The sequence below is a fragment of the Urocitellus parryii genome, chromosome 1, assembly GCF_045843805.1.
Source record: "Urocitellus parryii isolate mUroPar1 chromosome 1, mUroPar1.hap1, whole genome shotgun sequence".
Lineage (NCBI taxonomy): Eukaryota > Metazoa > Chordata > Mammalia > Rodentia > Sciuridae > Urocitellus > Urocitellus parryii.
In genome coordinates this window covers 190,941,118-190,961,494 of record NC_135531.1, presented here as the reverse complement: position 1 = coordinate 190,961,494, position 20,377 = coordinate 190,941,118, and the positions used below count along the sequence as shown (strand labels likewise).

The 20,377-nt window shown below is 38.1% G+C and overlaps 1 protein-coding gene across 4 annotated transcripts in view; it reads right to left on the bottom strand.

Annotated features, from left to right (window-relative positions):
* Fam168b (family with sequence similarity 168 member B) overlaps window positions 1-12,617 on the bottom strand; it is a 33,967-nt gene extending 21,350 nt beyond the window's left edge. For 2 of the 4 annotated variants that reach the window (XM_026388266.2, XM_026388269.2), the window contains exons 1-2: window positions 11,413-11,659; window positions 5,035-5,115 (exon numbers count right to left, since the gene is read on the bottom strand). In XM_026388266.2, the coding sequence (XP_026244051.1) occupies window positions 5,035-5,115; window positions 11,413-11,446 (115 nt within the window). In that variant the 5' untranslated portion in view covers window positions 11,447-11,659. Of the gene's footprint in view, window positions 1-5,034; window positions 5,116-11,412; window positions 11,660-11,773 lie in introns of those variants that run through there. The other 2 variants (XM_026388278.2, XM_026388296.2) reach the window with 2 other exon arrangements.
* Window positions 12,618-20,377: the final 7,760 nt, after the last annotated feature.

Here is a 20,377-nt window from a genome sequence, read left to right as displayed (position 1 = left end):
GCGTTATCCTGCCCCCTCGCCCCCACCAAAATGTATCTGTTGTTAACTCCAACTCAAGAGTCCACTACTTTCTGTGCACCAAAGGAGAAATTAGAATACATGACTTGTTGGCCTGGGACACTTGTCAACTCAGCATGGGCAAGAGATCCTCATTCCCTGAGTTGATTAAGATCAATTAGTAAGTTATCTACCTGGCAAAGGAAGACCTCATCAGGACCACCCACAATTTCTAATATAACATGTGTGACAACCAAAGAAAAATCCCAGACAACCCGAGAGAAATGACTGAAAAACAAACTAACAACAGAAATAGACCCACAGTGAATCCAGAGTCTGCAGTCAGCCCAAAGATCTTTCAAATAACTGAGTAATATATTAGAGAAGATAAAAAGTCTTGATTCAATGTATGATTTTACAACAAATTTGAGCACAATCAGGATTAGTGAAATGAAAACAGATCAGTAGAAGCTATCCATATTTTAAGTTAATTGAGGTAAAAAACTGGAAAATACAAAAAGAAAAGGGGTATATGAATGTATATTAATGTTAATGAAGTCCCAGGAAAGAGTAAGGAACAGAAAAATACTTGCACAGGTACTGCAACGGCTAGAAGAAACAAACCAAGGACCAAAAAGTTCACTAAATGCTAAGCAAGACAAAAACTAAGAAAATGATATCTAGTTACATGATGGTAAAAACAAAGATATTTTAGGGGCTAGGGCTGTAGCACGTGTGAGTCACTGGGTTTGAGGAAGGAAGGTAGGAAGGAAGGGAGGAAGGAAGGGAGGAAGGGAGGGAGGAAGGGAGGGAGGGAGGAAGGGAGGAAAAGGGAGGAAAAGAAAAGGAAAGAAAGAAAGATAGATAGATTTTTTTTTTTTTAAGATATTTTAAAAGGCATAGGGAGGGGCTGGGGTTGCAGCTCAGTGGTAGAGCACTCGCCTAGAACATGTGAGGCTCTGGGTTCGATCCTCACCACCACATAAAAATAAATAAAATAAAGGTATTGTGTCCAACTACAACTTAAAAATAAATATTAAAAAAAAAAAAGAGAGCACAACGGATGGCAAGGGAGAAGCAAAAATTGATTCCCAAAGGCAATGCAAAACTGAAGACAATGGAATTACATCCTAATGTCTGAGAGAGAGTAACTGCCAACCTAAAAATCTATATTCACCATTATAAACAAAAACAAAGGCTCCCCAAAAGATATCACATTAGATCCCCAGGAAAATGACTATGAACTTATTTGAAATAAGACTTAGCAAATATGACTCAGGATCTTGAAATGAGATCATCCTTGACTGCTCAGGTGAGTCCTAAATCCAATGACAAGTGACTTTAAAGAATACACACAAAAGAGAAGCAGAGGTTTTGACTATGGAAGCAGAAATGGGATTGATGTGGCCCCAGGGCTACCTGTGTAGGATGACCTGTAATGCCAGAAACTAGAAAAGGCAAGGACTGTAGCCCTACCCATATCTTAATTTCAAACTTCTGTATCCAGGACTGGGAGAGAATAAAATTTCTATTTTAATCTATTAAAAGCTTGTGAGACTGGGGATATAACTCAGTTGGTAAGTGCTTGCCTGGAATGCACAAGGCCATGGGTTCAATCCCCAGCACAACAATAACAAAAAAAAAAAAAAAAATTATTTACAGGGCTGAGGTTGTGGCTCAGAGGTAGAGCACTCACCTACCATGTGTGAGGCACCGGGTTCGATCCTCAGCACCACATAAAAAAAATAAATAACCATACTGTGTCCACCTATAACTTAAAAAAAAAATTAAAGTTTGTGGATTGGGAGGGGGTGTTAAAGGGAGTTATTCAGATAAAGAACAAAGACCCAGACAGAAATGTGTCAACAAAGAAAGCAATAAAGAGCACTACAAATAACTGAGTTAATAGCTGTTGACTGCACAAAATAAAAACAGTAATGTCTTAAGGCATGGCAACAATAATACAAAAGGAGAAAGAGAGGATTTTTTAAATGTTGTATTATAGTAACCATTAAGAGAATAGTGAAAAAAAAAACTAATAGAAGAATTAAATAAAAATATTTGATTAATCCAAATGATGACAAGAGAAAAATGAGCAAAGAAAACAAAATTCTGGATATAAATCAATTATATCAGTAATTATAACAAAATATAAAGCATTTCTGAGAAGAGTTTCCTATTTAAGTGTAAATAAAAATAACAGTAATAGAACCAGTCTCTCCATTTGTCAGTAAGAATATAAAAGAGCACAAAAGGGGGCTGGGATTGTGGCTCAGCAGTAGAGCGTTAGCCTAGCATGCGCAGAGCCCTGGATTCAATCCTTAGCACCACATAAAAATAAATGAATGGAATAAAGTTATTGTGTCCAACTACAACTAAAAAAATAAATATTTTTTTTTAAAGCACAAAAGTACTTTCCTATATTAAAATGCCTTGTCAGCTTTTGGTTGAAATTATGCTGGCCGTCACCTCCTGCAGGCACATCTTCCCATATTTTTGACTCCCTGATTTAAATGACCTAGAGTCCTGCATTGAAACCTCACTCATAAAGTTTTTTTTTAATTTATTTTTTAGTTGTAGTTGGACATAACACCTTTACTTTATTTTGTTTTTATGTGGTGCTGGGGATTGAACCCTGGGGCTCGCACATAGCTTAGGCAAGCACTCTACCGCTGAGCTACAACTCCAGCCCCTCTCATAAAGTTGTATAGAAGTAAAAGAGACATAAAAATCTCAAAACCAAGAAAATAGAAAATAAGTATAAGGAAATGAAGGCAAAAACTATGTAAAAAGATACAAAATTTTAAACATCTTTAAAATTACAGAAATTTTCTTTTAAATGTAATTTTTAGACCCCAAAATAAAATAAAAAATGTGAGAGGGGGTAAAAAAAGCAGCTTACTCCAAAAATTCTCTTAACCAAGTGTCAGCAACAGCCCACAGGGCCCACCACCCATTTTTACAGTTGTACTGGAACACACCACACTGAGTATTGCCAAAGGCTGCTTTTGTGCTACAGAGACAGAGCTGAGTAGCTATACAATTCTAAAATATTTACTACCTGGACCTTCATGTAGAGTTTACCAATCCCTGTCAATAGCCAACCAAAGAGGAAGAACAAATATACACATTTCAGCATTAATACCACTATACGGAGCTGGTGTTTATGCTTCCTGGAGCACTTCATTCTCAAACTTCTTAGCCAGTCTATTCCTCCTGCCTTCCAATCCTAATACTGCTTTCTGGTTCTCACTTTAGCAGTGTTCTACAAGCAAATTAACCTGAATTTTGTCCAATTTTTTTTTTTTTTTTTTGCCATTTTTAAGTTCTGATTGGTTACTTTTTCTCTCCCAGCATACTGTTCCCCTCTTATGTTTTTGACTCTTTCTTTCTTTTCCATTTGTAATTATTCTAAAATTCTCGGTGTGACACAGCAGTCATGACTGGTGACTTTCACCTGACAGCACCCTGTGTCTTATAATGATTTTTCATGCAAGCAGGCAGAATTTTGTCTGTGGGAAGCCCATGCAAGCTGGGTTGAGGACAAATGCCTCCACAGCACTTATGCATTCTCTTCTGTCAGGGGCTCTAGGGGAAATTCAAGTTGAAGAATATTTTTTATGTTGGTTTCTAAACTTCTGGAGCCCCTAGGAAATGCACAGTAATGCAAATCAGTGTTCTAAACATCCCCGAAATGGCTACAAAATCTTAGGAAAGCCATCCCTCCTTCTCAGAGCCCATGCAGACTCAAGCTTCTGGGTGGGACCACCTCTTTCCTGGGAGACCAACTCTCTAGAAATCAAACTAATTGATGAGAGCCCACTCCTACTCCTTGTCTCACAAGATCTGAAGCCTATTCCCATGTGGATTGTTACAATCCACAAACAACAAATACCTCTTGGACAGACCCCTTACCTTAATGGTCAAAAAAAATGGGTTTCACACCACTCCCATATTTGGCCCTAGACAATCCTTTTCCCTCCTGCAAGTTCAGGTATACATTTGCAAATGTTTTATTCCATTTTCTTTTCTTTTTTGACCCCAGGGATTAAACCCAGGGGCAAAGCCCATCTCCAGCACTATTTTTTTTAATATTTTTTTATTTGTAGTTGGACATAGTATCTTTATTTTATTTATTTTTATATAGTGCTGAGGATCAAACCCAGCACCTCACACATGCTAGGCAAGCGCTCTATACCACTGAGCCACAACCTCATCCCCACCTAGCATTTTTTAAAAATATTTTATTTAGAGACAGGGTCTTACTGAGTTGCTTGGGAACTTGCTAAATTGCTCAGACTGGCTTTGAACTCACAGTCCTCCTGCCTCAGCCTCCAGAGCCACTGGGATTACAGGCATGCATCACGGTACCCAGCTCATTTTCTAAGGATTTTGTAACAACAAGGTTTTAGGGTTATCAACCATATTATTAAAATCCACAAAGAAATCATAACATTGCAAATACTTATCCTTTATTCAAAGTCACCAATCAGGACAACCATTGCTGACTCGGTACTGTTCAGGCCTTAGTTAGAAGTATGTCCTCTCTGACCCAGGGATGAAACTAAAGTTCCATCAGGACAAACCCTAGATATGATATAAATAGGAAATAAAAAGCCTCTGGGGCTTTCTTACAGGGCAGAAATAAAGTGAAAGATTGCTATGAGGGCTGAGCCACAATGGGGAGGAACAAATAGGACCTGTGACTACTATTAAGCTAAGATGAGGAAGTGAGGCTTACCAGACCAACTTATATAAACAAGATCCTGGTCCCAACTGCTGAAACTACTAAATTAAACTTTGATCAAAGCCAGTCTTGTCTCTTAATTTTTCATTTTCATTTATCTTCTTCCTTGTCCACTCTAAATATTTTTAATGCTATGGAAATATAGAAACTACTAAATTAAACTTTGATCAAAGCCAGTCTTGTCTCTTAATTTTTCATTTTCATTTATCTTCTTCCTTGTCCACTCTAAATATTTTTAATGCTATGGAAATATACCAAGTGATCAAAAATGAAAAATTCTACTCACTTACCTGGATAACCAATTCCTTTGGCATTTGCATAGGGAACCCCAGAAGATCCAGGGCTATAAACGGGATTCATGATTTCAAGAACTAAAAGGAAAAAAAAAAAAAAGTGATTTAGCCAAGTGTTTTTGTTCTCAAGATTTTTCTCCAGTATCAGTCCCCAAAAGAGCAGGTACTAAGAATCTTTCTCTAGCCTATCTAAAAGGTGTTTCATGCTTCTCCCAACTAGCAGACAACACAAAATGTTTTAATTAATGCCCAACCAGGATGTTATAAACAGTTCTTTACAACTCTCTTCAGTCCATCAGAAACTAACAGGAAAAAGTATTCTCTATATAAGAAAAAACATTCTACAAATAACCTAAATGTCCTTTTAATAAAGAACAGTTAAGATATATCCAAGCCATGAAATATGCAGGTGCTTTTAAAAAAACATTTAAGGAAAATGGAGGTATACATCAGTGTTAAGAGAGCTTGCTTGGCAAGCACTAGGCCCTGGGCTTGATCCTGGGTCCACAAAAAAGCACAAGATTTATACAGTGTTAAGTGAAAAAAGTAGGGTACAATACTGAGCCCAAATTTACATCAACTTATGGTCACTGGCACCTCCAACACATGGAAATAAGTGTGGAAGAAAACATAAAAACATTAAGGTAATTATCTCTACATGAGTTGGGTTTAGTGTTCCTCCTCACTTTTCTGTATTTTTAAAAATAACTTGTTTTCCTAAAAAAAGAAAAATTAGCTTACAGCCCAGCTATTCATTAACCCACTCAATGTTCTAAAACTCACTAATCTTTTTTTTTCCTGAAAAGTTCAAACATTTAGTTATGATTCTGTTCCTTCCCTAACTAAAATAAGATTCTCAACTTAAGTATGAGCTTTCCCTAGTCCTCATCCAGTAAGTCACTTTTTTTTGGCCCCAGGGATTATGTGACTGAAAAGAGCAAGATGATCTTTAATTTACATAAAAACTGTGTAAGGAAAGAAGTATGTATGGCACTCTGAATTTTTTTGCTGAATATTGCTGTGAATCTAAAACTGCTCTGAAAAAGTTCCCCACACTTCTTTTTTCCTTTTTTTTTTTTTTTTTTTGATGTTTGTTTTTGAGATACGGGTCTATGTTGTTCAAGCAAACTGTTGGGCTCAACTGATTCTCCTATCTCAGACTCTCAAGTAGGTAAGTCTACAGGTGAGCACCATGACTCCTGGCTAAAAGTTCTGTTTTTTAATTGGGGGCAGGGGTGGGGGGGTAGGACAACCCACACATTACATGTACATTAGTTTACTTTTTCAGTGTATGCCTTCTCCACATGCCCAATTAGAATACAGGCCCACAAAAGCAGAGAACATACACTTGGTGCTGTTTTCTTTGATATCTCTAATTCACCAATAACAATATCTAATACAAAATAGGTTCAAATACCTACTCACTTTCTTAAAAACACACATACACTTTAAAACTCTAGTTTTTTAATTCCATTAAGGACAAAACACAGGGCTGGAAATATAGCTCAGTTGGCAGAGTGCTTGCCTAGCATGCACAAGACCCTGGGTTCAATCCCCGGCACCACAAAAATAAATAAATAAATAAAAATAAAGACAAAACACAAAAATGAAGCACTTCAAATTTTCAGCTCACCTAACTCATAAGTCACAGCTAAGCAGTTCAGTATGCAGAATAAACTAGCTCACAACCTTAGCCTCTGTAACAAATTCAGTAAGAATAAATTGACAGCATCAGAGATAAGGGCATTTATCAACAGAACAATTTTTTTTTTAAGACTTTTAATCCAAAGCTAGATTTGCTACATCCAAAACTACAGTTAAATGATATCTTAATCAGAATGTTCTCCCCTTCCTGATGTTCATTATGGCAGCCACTTGCCTAGAGTGACTATGAACACCTGAAAAAATGTGGCTGGTGCAAGATCTCATGTTTCATCTTTATTTAACTTCAACTTAGTCACATATGTCCAGGACTACCACATTGGACAGCACAGACCTACAAAATAAAGAAAAAACAAGAAAGGAAGCAGGTAAGCAGAAGGATCAATTGTGTTTTATCCCCCAAACTGGCAATTGCCAAATCCAATTCCTCTACACTTTTAACCTACTCTTGGAGATCTACAACATAGGAATCATGAAGGTCCTCAAATACTTCATTAACTTCTCAGGTTTAACTATCATTTCTCAAGAAATAAATATTTCCCAAACTCTAGTTCTCTGCATTCTGTGCCAAAATCTAATTTTATTTTCTTAACTGAACATGAGATTAGCAAAACACTATGCAAAAGCCATGGAGAAAGGAGGAAGTCACAGTACCTCCCTTCTGAATTTACAATCTAGAAAAAGCACTGTCCAACAGAATTTTCTGCAAAGTTGGAAACTATGTCTGTGCTGTCCAAATATGGTAACTGAATTTTCAGCTTAAATAATCAGATGAAAGTTACAGCTATTATTCTGAACAGCACAGGCCTATAAGAATTAAAACAAAAATCATGAATAATTATGATACAGGCAGAGTATTAAGAGTCACAAGTGAATAAATTGTTCTAAGAGCTGAATGGAGAGAGCAAAAATTCAATAGGGGAGGGAGGAATAATCAGGAAACATGATTCAAGAGGCAGCATTTCCAAATTTCACAACTAGCCACAGGAATGAGAAAATTCAAGACCCATATTGCAAATATTAGACGGCTGGGTATATCTGGAGCTTAGGTTACAAGTAGGAATCAGCAATAAATGACTATGGAGAAACAGGTTAGGTTACAAGCAGGTGGAGACCCTTAAATGGGGGCTGAGCAAGCAGCTATCGTATGACAGGCAATGAAGCTCATAAACAGCACAACCCATTCCCTGGGTATATACCATTCCTAGGTATACAAAATGAAAACTACATTCCTAGGTATACAAAATGAAAACTATATATCAAAAACTACACAAATTATCACTGTGCTGTGATAGCCAAAAATTGCAAAAAAAAAAAAAAAAAAAACTCAAATACACTGGAAACCACGAGGCTCCCCTTCCATAGCCTTACAGTCTAGACCTCTAATGATACAGTTTAACCCACGTGCCACTAAAAATTTCACAGAACCACGTCTGAATTGAGATTACATTTCCTGAAAGAATTTCTACTTCCTCAGAAGCTGATAATATATATTTTCTAAAGTTATTAAAACATTTTAATGAATTAAAAGTTACATGTAGATAAAATATTACAGGATTAATGAAAGTGTTGCAGTTTTGCAACAATTTGACAGAGGCAAAAAATAACTTATAACAGACACATCTCTCTGAACAAACACCAAAAAGCTCAAGTTATTTGTTCATTCCCCCAATACTATAATCCCAAAGAACTGAGGAAATTCCTTGTTCCACATGGCCTCTCTCCATCTCACAAAGTGAAGTTCTTAAGTATTTTTTGAATGTGCAAGAATAACTGAAGAATTATTCAACAGAACATATGGGATTTATCATAGTAATATTAACTTGAGTTCAGAGTTACTGAAACATAATCTGTTTACTGATTAGTAGACTTGAAACCTGAACCTAAAGATCAAACCTAACATCACTAAGAGTCAAATTACTTAACTATCTGCATCCTTACATGATGAAATATGAATTACTATGTATCATCAAAGATGTACTGCTACAAAAGTCAAATATATTTTTATGCCTCTAACTTCCAGTTCTGGGGAAAAGTCAAGGAGTTGGAGGTATGGAGGAATCAGGCAAAACCAAAAGATGGGGCATTCTGGAGGACAAATGACCCAGTTTCTTCAATAAGTCATTCATCTGAAAAAAAGGCACAGGGGTGGGGGCAGTCCTAGATTAAAATAGATTATGGGCTGGGGCTGTAGCTCAGTGGCAGAGCACTTGCCTAGCATGTGTGAGGCACTGGGTTTGATCCTCAGCACCACATAAAAATAAAATTAAAGGCATTCTGTCCATCTACAACTACAAAAAAAAATTTTTTTTAAATAAGATTAGACATAAAGGAAACAAACAGATTTTGTATGGATTCTGATTTAGAGTTTAAAAACTGTAAAAAAAAAATTTAAGGATATTTGGAACAAAACCCAAATTAGTATCAGATGATACGCTATGTGTAGTACATTTGAGGTTGCATGTATACATAATTTTTTAGAGATACATATTAAAGTACATAAAGACATGTCTTTAATTTAAAACACTTCAACCAAAATGGGCAAATACAGTAAAATGCTAATAATCTGTACATCAGGATGTTGCATACATGAGCATATAGTGTACTGCACTTTTTTCAGTTGCATAATGAAAAACGAAAGAAAAAAAAACCATCACCAACCTGCCTGGAATCTAAGGCCACTAATTATCCAGAAACCACCAGTTTCCTAGTTCTGACTTGGCTTAGACCAAGGAACCCAATCGCAAGGCTGGAACCACAGGGTACCACTTCTTTAAAGTTTTCCACTTGAAATTATTCAACTGTCAGAATTACTATGGGCGGTTTGACACCTACACAAGAAAAGAAAAATCTTAGATTTGATGACAGCAAAAATTCCTCAACCTGAAAATCCCAATCAGAACAATCAGGAATCGTTAAAATTAAAAAGCCATCACTGCATCATCTCTAGTTTTAAAGTATATCATGATCTAAATAAATAAACAAAGCTCCTACACAAAATAGTAATAATAAAATTTTAGGGGCTGGGGTTGTGGCTCAGTGGTAGAGCACTTGTCTTAGCACTTGTGAAGGACTGGGTTCAATCCTCAGCACCACATAAAAATAAATTTTTTTAAAAAAAGGTTTTGTGCCCATCTACAACTAAAAATTATATTAAAAATTTTTTTAAAGCCTGATGTTTTAGATTTCCTATCAACAACCCTGATTTTATGGGGCTTAAACTCTCTTTCAGAGACTCCAATATACAACATACAATACTCTTTAATCAACACTGGAACTTCTCAGTAACATCTGACATCATCCAGAAAAGCACATATTAAAAGAAAGTTCTCCACTCTCCCCAGTCTACTTTCACTACCAACATATGCAGTCTACTGGGAGAAATTCACAAATTTCTGCACAATACACTTGGACAGACTTCAGGGAAACAGACATGAGTGAAGAATTAGTCTATTGTGCTGGTACACTGCTGTTTAAAAACTGTTCCGATTGGTGCAGGAAAAGAAATTGTCTATATAAGACAAGCTAGAAAGACAAAAATTTCCCTTTAAACCACAGAGCCTGTAAAAAATTAAAATATTTTAAATGCACTTCAGATTTTTTTCCCAAAATTCTCATCTACTTTTACAGAATTATGCTTTTCTTAATTTCCCAGTGTTTGGAATTCAAATAATTTTCAAGTTACAATTCTGTTTAATCTTAAAATGAATATGGGTTAAAAACTAGTTTACAGTAAATCTTAACATATTAGGTTCTAATAAGAAGGTTTGGGCAGTAACAGCACATGCTGCTCCCTCCTTCCTTTGGAGTTTCAGGAACTTGCCTTAGGGCACAGCCTAAATCCTTTTACTATTCTGAAAGGCAGGAGGCAGAAAAAGGACACTATCTGCTTGGACATTTTCAGTGACTGCTGCAAAGTGAACACCCAGGAGAACCTTATAAGTCAGCAGTCTCCAACTAGAAGCCTGCAGCGCCTCCCACCAGACCTAAACTTTCCTTTAGTCAAAATCACAACTAATTTTAACTTATTTGAAAGCTTGCATGCCAAGCTGAAAATACTGGTAACCTGAAAATACTGCATGAGAACGCACTCTACCAAATTCAGTGCACTTTATAAGGACCAGGAAAGGTAAAATTTTCATAATTTCCACCACAGTAGTTAACATTACAAAATGTAACCTTAGACTGCTGAAGTCTTCACTGACAAGCAAAAACAACCCACTAACTTCTTCACCTACGAAAGTTTAAATGCCTTATAATTGCCAAAGCCAAATTTAAAAACCTAAAACCTTTCATAATATTTGAGAAAGTAATCTGAAATTATACAAGGATGACTGGAAATTTTAAGGAAAATGAACTACATAAATCTTCTTTAAAGCTTCTGTGCATGCCAAAACACTCCAAAACATGTTTATGAGTGACTTTAATGATTAAACATTAACTCATACAATTCACTGGATGCACGTTCGCACACACTCAAAGGAGAAACACCCTGTTTGTGGACACCGGAAAGGTGCACTTTGATTTTTCAAAGTTTACCCACACTGTGCCACAAAATGTCCTTTCTGAAGAAAATCTTAAAAGCTTAATTTAAATGGTGCCTTTTCAAGCAAGGGGAGGACGCTCAATTTCCACAAAGCAAATGAATCTTACTTTGTAGATAAAGTGAATAATTCGAAATGATTAAACCCAAGAATACCAAATCTGACTTACAGAAACGCCACCCCAATGTTCCCCTGTTTTCCATACTCTCTTGCTCTGGTGACTGCGACCTTTAAAAGGCCGAGAGGACATCCCTGCGCCATGAATACCCCCCTGGCTGGCCACCTGGGCCGCAGCCCCCAGCCACACAGACCGCACCTGCCCGCGCCCGGGCCCCTGCCCGGCCAGCGGACAAAGCGCAGCAGGGCCCAGTCTGGCGCCCAGCGACCCCCAGCCACCGGCCCGACCTTGGCGCCGCCCCGAGCTGGTCGCACAAAGCACTGCACTTCCGTCCGCGCCACCGCCCCGGCCCGCCCGCCGGCCGGGGCTGGGGAGGGCGTGCGTGCCGCCCCCGCCAAGCAGCCCCACTCACCGAGCCGCGCGAGGCGGCCTGGGCCTGGGTAACCAGCGCTCGCCCGCCTGGGCGGGATGGGTCGAGGGTCAAGGCGAGGGTTAGCGCCACGGAGGCCTGTTCCGATGCGGACTGAGCCGCTCGGCCCGCGTCTCCGCCGCCGCTCGGGGGCCGCACTCGCGTTTGCTCTGCTCCGCCCGACCCGCCTCTCCGCAGCCCGCGCTCCACTCCGACGCTGCGCAGCACCGGAGCCACAGACCTCACTTCCGCCCGGAGCGCGCCGGACCGGGGACGCGCGTGGCGCGTGACGCGACGGCGTGCGCGCTCCTGCCTGCGTGCGCGAGACGCCCGGATGGGCTGACACGCCTGTTTGCGCGGAATCCGGAGACCCTAGATGTCGCTGAGGGCTTCCTCTAATAGGCGGCGGTCGAGTTGCACAGGTTAATACAGAATAGAGTAGAGAACGTGCCGGGACATAGTATTTGTTAACTTCTTGTGAAGGAAGTGTGCTTGGGTTCGCCTAAATGAAACAGCCCCTGCGGCGAGAGAGTGACAGTCCTAGATCACCACCTTCTTCGGCCGTCCGCTGCCCAGGTCTCCTCGCTAGCGACGCTATCCCGGCAATCCGGCTCCGCCGCGTGGGGCGGGCGACCTCCGTTTCTTCTGCTGGTGGGCCCTCCTCGTGTGGCGTGGGCCCCGTGGGTGTGGTACGCACTCTGCCAAGCATTGCTTTGAAAGCCCTGCTTCCCTTTAGGTCAGGATGAGGAATCTGCACCGAGATTGACTGACTTAAGAACGCACCTCGGGATGGAGCTCAGTAGTGGAGCACTTGCTTACATGCTTGAGGCCCAGCACTGCACAAATAAAGTAACAAAACACACAACTCCTAAGAGACGGACGCGTCATTCAAAACCCCCAAGCTCTGGCTTCATTGTGTTTGATCAACTGGGAAATCCTGGCTTTCATCTTCCTCAGAGTTACTTTCCCTTCTCTAACATGAATAATACCCACAAACAAGTTCCCTGCCTGAACTGAGAGCCAGTGATCAAGAGCTTACCTTGGTCACAAAAGATAGGGTGCTGAGTAGAGGATGGAGGGGTTAGTCCCATTGTGCCAGGCAGAGCAGAACCACCTCATGGGCCTCTACTTAGCAGAGAGAGCCCTATCAGGCTACCCAACACTTGCCCAAGCAGAGGGCAACTCTACTCTTGAGCAGCATCAGCTGTCTTTCCAACTAGAGGTTCTTCAGTTGACATCTATTGAATTTCAGTGGGGATTAAAATACAGGTTGAATCTCCCTAATCTAAACTGCTTGGGACCAGAAGTGTTTTAGGGTTTGGATATATATGTTTTTTTGGAATATTTGCATATACATAATGAGATATCTTGGGAATGGGGCCCAAGTTTAAACATAAATTCATTTATCTTTTCCTTTAAGCACAAATTTCTTTATGTTTCCTAAGTGCCTTATACATATTTTGTATACAATCTATAAGTAATTTTGTACTTGAAACAAAGTATTATGTTATGGAATATGCCATTTCTAGTGTCATGTTCAAAAAGTTCTGAATTTTGGATTTCAAATTTTCAAATTAGGAATGTTCAACCTGTAGTTTGATACAACTTCTAGAGTATGCAAATATTGATCATTATAAACAAAATTAAGACAATACACTTTTAAATATATCCATTGAAATATAAACAGCATGGTGATTTGATTCCCACTATTTGCCAGCTTAACAATACATGAATGAGTTCTATAACAGTACAGAATTTAATCATTCCTTTTTGTTCTTGTACTTATAATAGCCAGACACAGTATTGCATGCTTGTAATCCCAGCAACTCAGGAGGCTGAGGTAGGAGGATTCCAAGTTTAAGGCTAGCTTCAGTAATAGTGTCTCAAAATTAAAAAATACAAAAGACTTGGGATGTGGCTCAGTGGCTTAGCACCCCTGGGTTAAATCCATGGTACAAAAAATAAAACTATCATTCTTATCAATAAACTTTTTAATAATATTTATGTAAGTCTTATATGAATTTAAAAAGTGAACACAAAAGAACACTTAAACACATAGAGGAAAACATCACACATAGAGGAAAACATCACATTCTTGAGTAAGTGAATATAATTGGAAAAAGATCTATGTGCAGGAAATTCATTTATGAATTGCATAAAGTACTGAAAACTTTTTAACTAGATAAGTGATTTTTTTTATACTAAGGATTGAACCCAAAGGCTATCACTAAGCTACATTCCCAAATCTTTTTTTTTTTCAAATATTTATTTATTTGGTGTAAATGGACACAACACAATGCCTTTTTTTAAGTGGTGCTGAGAATCGAACCCAGGTCCCGCTCGTGCTAGGCGAGCGCTCTACCGCTGAGCCACAACCCTAGCCCCTTCCAACTCTTTTTGATTTTTTATTTTAAGACAGGGTTTCACTTGGTGCTGCCAATTTGGAAAGCAGTATGGAGATTCCTTGGAAAGCTGGGAATGGAACCACCATTTGACCCAGCTATTCCCCTTCTTGGACTATTCCCTAAAGACCTTAAAAGAGCGTACTATAGGGACACTGCTACAACAATGTTCATAGCAGCACAATTCACAATAGCTAGACTGTGGAACCAACCTAGATGCCCTTCAATAGATGAATGGATAAAAAAAAAAGGTGGCATTTATACACAATGGAGTATTACTCTGCACTAAAAAATGACAAAATCATGGAATTTGCAGGGAAATGGGTGGCACTAGAGCAGATTATGCTAAGTGAAGCTAGCCAATCCCTTAAAAACAAATGCCAAGTGTCTTCTTTGATATAAGGAGAGCAACTAAGAACAGAATAGAGAGGAAAAGCATGAGAAGAAGATCACCACTAATCAGGGACGAGAGGGGGGAGGGAAAGAGAGAGAGAAAGGAAATTGCATGGTAAAGGAAGGAGACCCTCATTGTTATACAAAATTACATACAAAAGGAAGTGAGGGGAAAGGGGAAAAAAAGCAAGAGAGAGAAATGAATTACAGTAGATGGGGTAGGGAGAGAAGATGGGAAGGGAGGGGAGGGGAGGGGAGGGAAGGGGAGGGGAGGGGGGATAATAGAGGATAGGAAAGGCAGCAGAATACAACATACACTAGTATGGCAGTAGGTAAAAAAGTGGATGTGTAACCGATGTGAATCTGCAATATGTATATAGGGTAAAAATGGGAGTTCATAATCCGCTTGAATCAAATGTATGAAATATGATATGTCAAGAACTTTGTAATGTTTTGAACAACTAATAATAAAAAAAAATAAGACAGGGTTTCATTAAGTTCTGAACCCTCCTGAGTCACTGGAATCATAGATGTAGGCCACCATGCCAGATGAAATGATTCTAATGTATGAATGGGGGAAATCAACAAGAAATATAAAAGGCAAGTGTATATTCTAGGAAAACTTTGAAAATAAAGCATAACAAAGGAGCTGGAAATGTAGTTCAGTGGTAAAACATTTGCCTAGCATGTGTAAAAACACTGGGTTCAATCCCCAGCTCCAAAAAAAAAAAAAAAAAAAAAAAGTGACAAGAACACTAGACTTACCAGCCTTAATTTATGAGACACTATATTGCTAGTGCATGCATAGTCCAACGAAATATAATAGAAAATTCTGAAACACACTGGAGTAATTTGAGGAATTTAGAGACAGTTTTGGTTTTTATTTTCCTCTTTTTTGTGTGTGTACTGGGAATTGAACCCAGGGGCACTTAACCACTGAGCCACATCCCCAATCCTTTTTTATATTTTATTGAGGGACAGGGTTTCACTGAGTTGCTTAGGGACTCAATAATTTGCTGAGACTGGCTGTGAACTTTCAGTCCTCCTGCCTCAGCCTCCTGGGCTGCTGGGATTATAGGCATGCCCCACTGTACCCAACAATTTGAGGAATTTGGTATCTGACAACATCTCCAAAGAGAGATCAGAATAAAGTAGGGAGACCGGGGGTGAGAGGAGGGGTTGTAGGGAGCAAGTGCTGGGGATCCAAATTGTCCAAATTACAGTGTTATGCTGTATGCATGTATGAATATGTAACAACAAATCCTATTATTATATACAACTAAAATGCACCAATAAAAAATGTGTGTTTGGGGGGGGGTAGAGCATTTCAAATCACTGAGATTAAGATGGAACTATTCCATAAATGTATTGGCACTGAAATATAGCCATCTGAAAAAAATATAAAATTGGGTGTATGCCTCATCCCATATACAAAGATAAACTCCAAACTAAAATGGTATAAATATATTCCATACAATCATAAAAGAACAAGAAGAGGGCCTGGGGTTGTGGCTCAGTGGTAGAACACTTGCTTTGCATGTGTGAGACACTGGGTTCAATTCTCAGCACCACATACAAATAAATGAATAAAATAAAGGTCTGTCAACTAAAATAAATATTTAAAAAGTTGTAAAAAATTGAAAAAAAGAACAAGAAGAAAATGAGGACATTTCTTTGTATGTATTTATTTTGTAGTTGTAGATGGACAGCATGCCTTCATTTTATTTGTTTATTTTTATGTGGTGCTGAGGATCGATCCCGGTGCCTCACACATGCAAGGTAAGTGCTCTACCACTGAGCTACAGCTACAGCCCCAGCCCCAGGACATTGCTTTTTAGTCCTAGAGTCAAGAAGGTCTTCGTAATACTCAAAATCCAGAAGACATGACTATAAAAAAGTTTGGCTAAAAGCATGATAAGCAAACAAACAAACAAACCAGGGCTGGGGATATAGCTCAGTTGGTAGAGTGCTTGCCTTACATGCACTAGGCCCAGGGTTCAATCCCTTAGCACCTCAAAAAAAAAAAAATTTAAAAAGGCATGATAAGCAAAATCAGAAGACAAATAATTAATAAGGAAGAAATAGCCTCAACACATATCACGGAGAAAGAGTTATCTCTTTAATATTCTGAGAAAGAATATTAAAGAGATAACTCTTAGCAATTAGAAATTCTAAATCTTTTTTTAAATTTTTAATATTTATTTTTTAGTTCTTGGCGGACACAACATGTTTGTTGGTATGTGGTGCTGAGGCTCGAACCCGGGCCGCACGTATGCCAGGCGAGCGTGCTACAGCTTGAGCCACATCCCCAGCCTAGAAATTCTAAATCTTAACAGAAAAATGAGGGGAGTTCATACAAAAGGAAATACAAATGACTCTTAATCGTAAGAAAAAAAAAAAGTTCAAGGGGCTGGGGTTGTGGGTCAGTGATAGAGCGATTGCCTAGCATATCGAACCTAGTGTTCAATACTCAGAACCACATAAAAATTAATTAATGAATTAAAGCTGACAAAAATGTTTTGAAAAAAAAAGTTCAACTTCTTCTTTTTGATTCTGGGGATTGAACCCAGGGGTGCTAAACCACTGAGCCATATCCCCAGCTCATTTATATATATATATATATATATATATATATATGCTTTATTATATGTCTTTCTTACTCACCCTCACAGAAAAACACAGTGTATGTGGTCAATACAAATTTTTATAAATATATATATATATATATATATATATATATATATATATATTTTTTTTTTTTTTTTTTTTTAATTAGAGACAGGATCTTGCTGAGTTGCTAAGGCCTCACTAAGTTGCTGAGATCCTCCTTCCTCAGTCTCCCCAGCCACTGGGATTACAGGTGTGTGCTACCATATGGCCTTCAACCTCTTCTGTATAAAGAAAAATGCAAGTTAAAATTTTGAAATAAAATTTTTTCACCAATGATTAGCAAGCATCCACAAAATTGACTGGGCACTCTATTGGTGCCACTACCAGGAAGAGGGCATTCTACACAAAACTTTGACCCATCAACTCCACTTCCAGGAGTTTGTCTATAGGTACTTCTAGATGTAAAAAATGGAACACTTATTCATTGAAGCATTGCTTATAGTTGCAAAATATTGGAAACAACCCCAGTGACCATCACTAGGCAAACGATTGAAAAAAATCTGTTCATCCATACAGTGAAATACTCTATAATCACAGGGGTAGGGGTGGTGGAAGGAGGAATTTTTGTATATATTGAAATGAAAATATCTCCAAAGTAGGCCATTTTATAGAAAACAGCAAGAGATAGGATTCTGTTAAAGAACATTGTATATTTTTTTAAAAAAGAAAAGAAAATGAAAGAATGAAAAATTTGAAAAATGAATACAAGAAATTTGTATTAATTTGTATTTACAGACTATATAATGTTTAGCTGGGCATGGTGACACATGCTTGTGATCACAGCAGCTCAGGAAGCTGAGGCAGAAGGATCGAAAGTTTAGGGCCCACCTCATCAGTTTAATGAGGCCCTAAGCAACTTAGAGAGACCCTGTCTCAAAATAAAAAAAAAAGTGATGGAAATGTAGCTCAGTGGAAAAGCACTCGTGGTTTAAATTCCCAGTTACACACACACACACACACACACATATGTATAGTATCATCATATATGTAATATTTACAGAAATACTTAAAATATATATATTAAAAAAAAACTAACTGCAATGATTACCTCTGATAAGTCTGGGACAGAGTGGTAAGACAGACCTCCTATAGGCAGCCAGAAAAAGGGTCTCAGAGAAGGAAAGGAGGAAGAGAGGATTAGGAAATTGATCTCCTGACCCCAGATGTTCTTAGCCACAAGAACAGTTTCTTAATAGCCCTTAGACTTTTGACCAACTATAAGAGGTACTTCCTCTTATGCCAACAGACCCTCACCCCCACCCTTGTGCTGATTAAAGCTTAAAAATCACTTTTGTCCAGATTTGCTGAAGAAATCTTATATCCCACCAATCACCTACAGGGACCAATCAAGCCCATAAAATCACCTAGACAACAGGCACCAGTTGGCACCCCTCTCTTCGGATCCCCACCCTCTTTGGGAATTATACTTTCTTTCTTTCTCTAAAAAATTCTGTTACTTTGCTCTCATCCTTGTGTCTGTTGATTTCATTCTTTGAATTCGTAAGACAAAGAACCCACCCATCTATGCTCCACCTGAACAGATAGGAGACAGAGATGAGAAAGATAATTTCCACATATTTTCTTTAAATTTTCAAACCATGTAAATGTATTACCCATTATAAAATGAAATTTGATATGAATATAAATCTTTTTTTTTCCTTGCAGTACTGGGGATTGAAACCAAGGGCTTCACACCTTAGGCAAGTGCTCTACCACCCTTTTTATTTTTTTATTTTGAGACATTGTCTTGGTAAGTTGCCCAGGCTGGCATTGAACTTATGATTCTCTTGCCTCATTCTCCCAAGTAGCTGGAATTACAGGCATGCCCTACCACACCTGGCTCATATATATTTTTAGAAAGCACAACATGGTTTAAGAACTTTCAAAAAAATATATGGTCATTTTTTATAAAAATACATCTAACCTCTTATCCTGAAAATTGCACCAAAAAGAAATGAAATAGTACATTCATGCAAAGACTTTTACAGAAATGTCCGTATCCGTTTTATTGATAATAGACTCAAATTGGAAGGCATCCATGCATCTTCATCAAAAGAACAATTAAAATGAACTCAAGGGTATGCTGGACTGTTGGTAAATGCCTGAGGACAAATTTCCAGGAATTTTGCAAGGCAAAATGCAAGACAAATGTCAAGCACAGTCATTATCAGAAATTTTATTATTTAAAGTTAACATTAAAAACAAAGGAAATATATATTCAAAATTCATCCCTTCCTAATTATTTTATTACCTGTACCTTAAGGCAGCCTGCATCTATTGCATCTACCTGTGAACATGCTGAATAGGTTTGTACAGCTGATCTTCTGGTCTCTCTTAGTGATACCATATTGAAAACCTGAAATTGGCCATGTAGGAATATTTATTCCCATGGAATTTATCAGAAACACTGATCAGAGCTTGATTTATTGTTTGTTGATTTTCTAGAGTCAAGAATGTGATGAGAGAATATTAGTGAAATACATTAAACTTAGAAGTGGCTAGTGTCTATAGCCATCACATTATAAATAGTAAAAATGATTTAGGAAATATTCCTATAATATTCAAAAACTATTACCCAATTCCCAAAGAAGTCATTGATGTCCTCAACAGACAAGTGAGGTCTCAACCTAGTTATTTCTCTTTAATATTACCAGTTAACATAAAGGAAAATATCAGTCAATATTCATGTCAAATAACCCAGAGAACTATGAGATATGTTAATAATAAACTGTTCTTATACTCCACTAATTAGAGGTTTCATTGGCTTGTGATAATAGTCAGAGCATGCCTGTCTTGAGTAACAATCCAACTACCAGTCCCAGGTCATGAAATCAAACTACTGAGTTATTGTCTGCATCAATTGATAAATTGATCAAGATAGGATCTCAGTAAGTTACTGAGGGCCTTGATAAGTTTCTGAGGCCAGCTTTAAACTTGCAATCATCTTGCTTCAACCTTCCCAGTCAACTGTGCTCATTGTCTGCATTTAAATAAATGAACTATACTGCAAAATAAGAAAATGTACTACATGGCACAGAGTAAGGGTAAGTACTTGTTTTATTTTTGTTTATTTATTTTTGTTACTGAGTGAACCCAGAGGTGCTTTACCATTTAGCTAAATCCCCAGGCTTTTTTATTTTTC